The sequence below is a fragment of the Teleopsis dalmanni genome, chromosome 1, assembly GCF_002237135.1.
Source record: "Teleopsis dalmanni isolate 2A chromosome 1, ASM223713v2, whole genome shotgun sequence".
Taxonomy (NCBI): Eukaryota; Metazoa; Arthropoda; class Insecta; order Diptera; family Diopsidae; genus Teleopsis; species Teleopsis dalmanni.
The window spans coordinates 134,137,426-134,142,418 of record NC_051846.1 but is presented as its reverse complement, the minus strand read 5'-3'; the positions used below and the strand labels follow the sequence as shown (position 1 = coordinate 134,142,418).

General features: G+C 31.5%; 2 protein-coding genes across 4 annotated transcripts; one reads left to right on the top strand and one right to left on the bottom strand.

Annotated features, from left to right (window-relative positions):
• Positions 1-1,520: 1,520 nt before the first annotated feature.
• LOC119668839 (carnosine N-methyltransferase-like) lies at positions 1,521-3,883 on the top strand. Of its 3 annotated transcripts, none has more exons than XM_038078496.1 (8): positions 1,521-1,626; positions 1,699-1,838; positions 2,200-2,449; positions 2,621-2,781; positions 2,839-2,979; positions 3,028-3,190; positions 3,242-3,336; positions 3,392-3,883. In XM_038078496.1, exons 2-8 carry the CDS (start codon positions 1,729-1,731, stop codon positions 3,753-3,755), a joined length of 1,284 nt encoding a protein of 427 aa, XP_037934424.1. In that variant the 5' UTR covers positions 1,521-1,626; positions 1,699-1,728; the 3' UTR covers positions 3,756-3,883. The 3 variants fall into 3 exon arrangements, with proteins under 3 accessions (XP_037934424.1, XP_037934425.1, XP_037934423.1); XM_038078497.1 differs by having other exon boundaries at positions 1,527-1,626; positions 1,694-1,838; positions 2,663-2,781; XM_038078495.1 differs by having other exon boundaries at positions 1,527-1,626; positions 1,694-1,838.
• A 93-nt stretch (positions 3,884-3,976) lies between these two features.
• LOC119666220 (protein KTI12 homolog) lies at positions 3,977-4,988 on the bottom strand (the record flags this gene model as incomplete). The annotated part of the gene is made up of 3 exons (XM_038075502.1): positions 3,977-4,276; positions 4,333-4,667; positions 4,730-4,988. Coding segments are annotated over 3 exons (879 nt in total), but the record flags the coding sequence as incomplete, so codon positions are not given.
• Between the last annotated feature and the right edge of the window lie 5 nt (positions 4,989-4,993).

Sequence of the window (4,993 nt, the reverse complement as noted above, 5' to 3'; positions counted from 1 at the left end):
CGCATTATTGGTATCCATTCCATTTATTATGATCAGCTACATACTCTACTTGTTCACGTCCGCTGATATCGCATGATACTTGCGACGATGAGATGGTAATATCACCTATAGATTTCTTAATCAGAAGATCTCTATTGGCAGTACGAGATGAACCCATTGACACGGTATCCAGCAACAAATTCTCATACTGGCGACAATTAAGGCAAATGCAGCAGTATTTTTTGGTGACAACATCAACATAGGCGATGTCGTGGTTATCCGACATGAGAATCTACCTGCAATACATTGGTGGCTAGGCAGCGTGATTAAACTTCACCCAGGTGGAAATGGGTTGATACAAGTAGTCACAACCAAGTATTCAACTGGCGAATGCATGCGACCTATCCAGAAGATATGCAGACTTCCTGAACGTACCCGTCCAACCGAGCAAGATCTTTGAGATTTGACATAACAACCACGCAGTATGGCGCCACTGATCTATTGTGTTTGACAACAACATTTTGTCATTTGTCAGGCCACGCAGTATGGCGCCACTGATCTATTGTGTTTGACAACAACATTTTGTCAATTGTCAGGCAATGACTTTTGGCTTCGTTTTTGCATTTTCTCTTCTTTAACTGTTGCCATTAGTGATGAACACTTGGTTTTTAGCTTGGATTGTAAATTTATCCACATTGGTATATTTTGAAAATAAAGTTTAATAAAAATATACTCAATTTTGCGTGTATGAAATTATTATATTTTGCTGTTTTACACATATCTCAGAATTCTTATGTAAACAAAAATTCAAACAAAAATCAAAAATTTCATAAAATTGAATATTAAGAAAAATGTTTAATAATTTTGAAATTTCCAACATTCTTATCATTCCTTTTAATTCTGTATTCATTTGAATTTTCAATTTTATGTTAAAGACCTCTGCTAGTTCGAATAAATCCAGGTAAAGTAAATTGTAATTTCCTAGGGATTTTTTGCACTGCATTTATGTAAATATTTATTTATTTATTATCACACTTATTTATTATTTTTAGTTAAAATTTTTCAAATTATTTTATTTATTTATCAAACATTTTATAAAATTTTCACATTGGTAATATCTAATTTAACTAATTTTTTTCTGGTTCATCCTACTCAAAATTCTGGTAAATACCAACATTCGCTGCTATAACGACATAATTTACTATTTCCCTTAATTTACCATCAATTTATTCGAACTCGCATACGGCCTAATTATTTATTTTTATACAAAATGTAATCTGCTTGTTTTATGTGGACATATGCAAGATTTGCTATTTGTTAAAATATAACACTAGACAGATTGCAACAGTGATGCCAATGTCGCTTAGCGAATATAGGCTAGCATGCGTTTTTTGCCACACTGGCGAGCCAAAACGCTTAATACATCAATGCCAGTTTGAACGAGTTTTGTCCTCGATCAATCAAACACGCGCTAATCTAATGTGTTTAGGACCAATATAAATGAAATATATATTTGCATCACATTGTGACCGGTGCTTTATAAGTTTGACACATCAGTGCGTGTTGTACTTTGTTGATATTTTAACACAGGCGGTTTGTTTTATTGTATTGCAACTAATTTTACAATCTTGACTACTTAAGTTATATGTGGGTTGTGAAAATTATTAATTCGGTTTATTGTTAATTGCATTAACATATTCTATATTTTCATTAGTTTAGTTTCCTTTTAATAAAAACGTGGTGCAAACAATGGAGGACGCCGTTGATATAATGGAGCGTTCGGCAGGGTTATTACCGGAAGAGGAGGAAGCAGAAAAACAACATATACAAAAAATCATAAGAGCATTGCAATTATATCGGTAAGACTTATTTCTGAAAAACTGTTGAGTGTCTGATTTTCTACGTAATTTTAAGGTGCAATAATTAGGTAAAATTATTATTAATAACTGTGTTTACATATCAAATTGCATATATAATTGTGCAATATTACAATAATATTGTAATATTTCGGTACATATTGAATATATGCTTTTAATATTGTGAGAAGAATTTGTAAGTATTTTTATTTTGTTCTAAGACTTACTAAGCAATGATTTACAGATTGTTACAGTACAGCAATTTTGTACCTATGTGTAGATAGTAAATAGTATATAGCAATCATAGATAGTGTTATTTATTTGAATTAAGCTTTCAGTACACTTTTTGTTTGTATATTTTTAGAAAGTACGCTTATGCCAGGGTTAATCAAAGTGAAAATTATTTAAACAGCCTGCCCAAAACACATCAAAATATGTTATCGAAATATCGTAAACACTTGGGCGCAATTAGAGATTGCATCGATGCTAATCAAGCAGTCATTAAAAAAATGCTTCGTGAAAACATACTAAGCGCAAATAGTAAAAGTTCGACAGATCTAATAACATCCCATGATACCGACAGTCGTGAAGTAAAAATGCGCCATCAAGAACATGTAAGACAGACATAACTCGTATCAAAAGTTAATAGTATCGTTTAGCGTATTTTCATGTTATTAATTATATTCAGTCATTTAATTCATATCCCTTTTCCTTTTGTAATTCTTGTTATAACGTTGTTGAAATTATTTTTGAAATTGTGAAAATGCTACAAATAATTGCCACAGCGAGATGAGCATGTTGATGTTGAACCTTTTAAAATTTTAAAGGCCCAGTCTACCTTAAAACTTATTGCGCGTGATTGGAGTCAAGAGGGAGCAGAGGAAAGAAATCAGTCTTATAAGCCAATCATAAATGCTGTAGAAGAATTTTTTAAGCCAGGGGAATTGTAATATAAAACTCTCTAAAATTTAAATATATTGTGAACATAATTTTTTCTTTTTAGTGAATTAAATGAAATTAAAATTCTGGTACCTGGAGCAGGTCTTGGTCGTTTAACTTATGAATTGGCTTGTAGAGGTTACGAATGTGAGGGAAATGAATTTTCTTATTTTATGCTGATCGCATCAAACTTTGTTTTGAATCAGTAAGTACATATTTAAGAATTACCTAAATTAATAGCAAAGTATTCCAGATGTACAGAAGAAAATGCGTATACGCTGTACCCTTGGGTTCATCAGTATGTTAATAATTTAAATAAATCGGATCAAGTAGCATCAATTCGTTTTCCTGATATTTGTCCAGCACGGAATCCTCCAAAAGGGAATATAATGATGGCAGCGGGAGATTTTTTAGAAGTAAAATGCAATAAAGTTCAGAGCTGTTTATTAATATAGTATATATTTTAGGTGTATAAAGTAGCGAATACCTACGACTGTGTAGCAACATGTTTTTTTATTGACTGCGCAAACAATATCGTTGAATTTATTGAGACAATTTTCAAGTATTTTTTTAACATTTCTTTATAAAAAGAAAAATAATGATGAACTTTTTTTAAGGATTCTGATTCCAGGTGGTATATGGATAAATTTGGGGCCACTACTTTATCACTATAGTGATATTGAAGGTGAAAATAGCATTGAACCAACGTATGAAGATTTGATTTCCATTATTGACAACATTGGCTTTGAAATAATTAGGAATGATACTGGTATTCGTACTAAATACGCTCAGAATCCAAAATCAATGCTTAAAAGTGAATATGAAAGTGTATTTTGGATATGTCGAAAACCATACAATACAACAAATTTTGAAAACACTAGCGACGAAAATAGAGAAAATGGATTGAAAAATGTTATGAGTGAAATGCAATACAAAAATCACATTTGTAATCAAAATAATTCTGGTCTCACAGAAAAGTAAATCAGTCAGCGTATATGAAAATAAATTAACTGGGAACCTTAAAATTATATCAATTTTCAAAAAAAGAAGATATAGAAGAGAACTGAATAAAACTTAAGTTTTGTAAATGGTAAAAATTGCGAATATTCTTTTTTTTTGCAGATTTGCCAATGAATTGAATTTGTTTAGTACGAATTCGGAATACATCATGTCGACATTCTATACTCTATTGTAGTCAAAAGTATATGATTTTTTACTTATTGTTTATTACAATTGGAATTTAAAAATTGTACAAACAGTTGAGGTACTCTATCGAGAGTGCTCGTTGTTGCGTGATGATTCTTGCTATAATTTAAGAACTGTCTTCTTAATCGATTCATCTGAATAGCATTGTAGTGGGCAGGTATTTCGACTTTAGTTTCGCTCCCTTTTACTGATACAGGTCCAAAAATACCAAGTTTACGAGCAGCTAAAATATCTGCTATGATATCCTGTGTAAGCCTATCGAGTTCAAAAAGGTAGTTGCTAACAGTCAAAGGCGGCTGTAATTATATTTGTGTTAATGAAATATACAATGCATTTAGATAATTATACTTACATTTTGAGTGCTTTGGTTTGGAGGTAAAGGTTTTGATTCGAATAAGGCGCTGTGAATACCATCGAAATTTAGTTTATCTTCAGGAAAAACAACAAAAAGTGGACTATCCCAACGGCAATTTCCATGCGGCTCTTCATAGCGCATGCACAATGCGCTAAAAATTTCTTTCGTATATGGAACACATGAATTGTTAAGAATTTCTGATTTTGTCATGCTTTCAACATCGCATCTCTGCTGATTTAATTCCCATGCACGTTTTTCCTGAATACCACAAAAAATAGTACATTGATTACCTCGAGTTGCTTTTGTTGCACAAAATAATTCGTAACGATAACCTTTGGTTTTAAAGCTAAATATTTAATAAACAAAATTTTTCAAATCTATAAACGTCTGATACCTTTTATATAATTTCCTGCATCCAATATAACAACGTCCTTTTTATTAAGTAGACGCAAAACTTCAGATTTTAATTCACTGCGAACAATTTTTTCTTTCTGTGAGTCTGCAAAATAATCATTTTTATGGAATCCAGCTTTGGGAACAGCTTCATTTTCAGATACTAAGTAAACCTTTTTTCTATTTTGTAAAAAAAAATTGTACAATTCTTTTGACCGAGTAGATTTACCACTAGACGGTAGTCCAGATATCACAATGAGAGGCA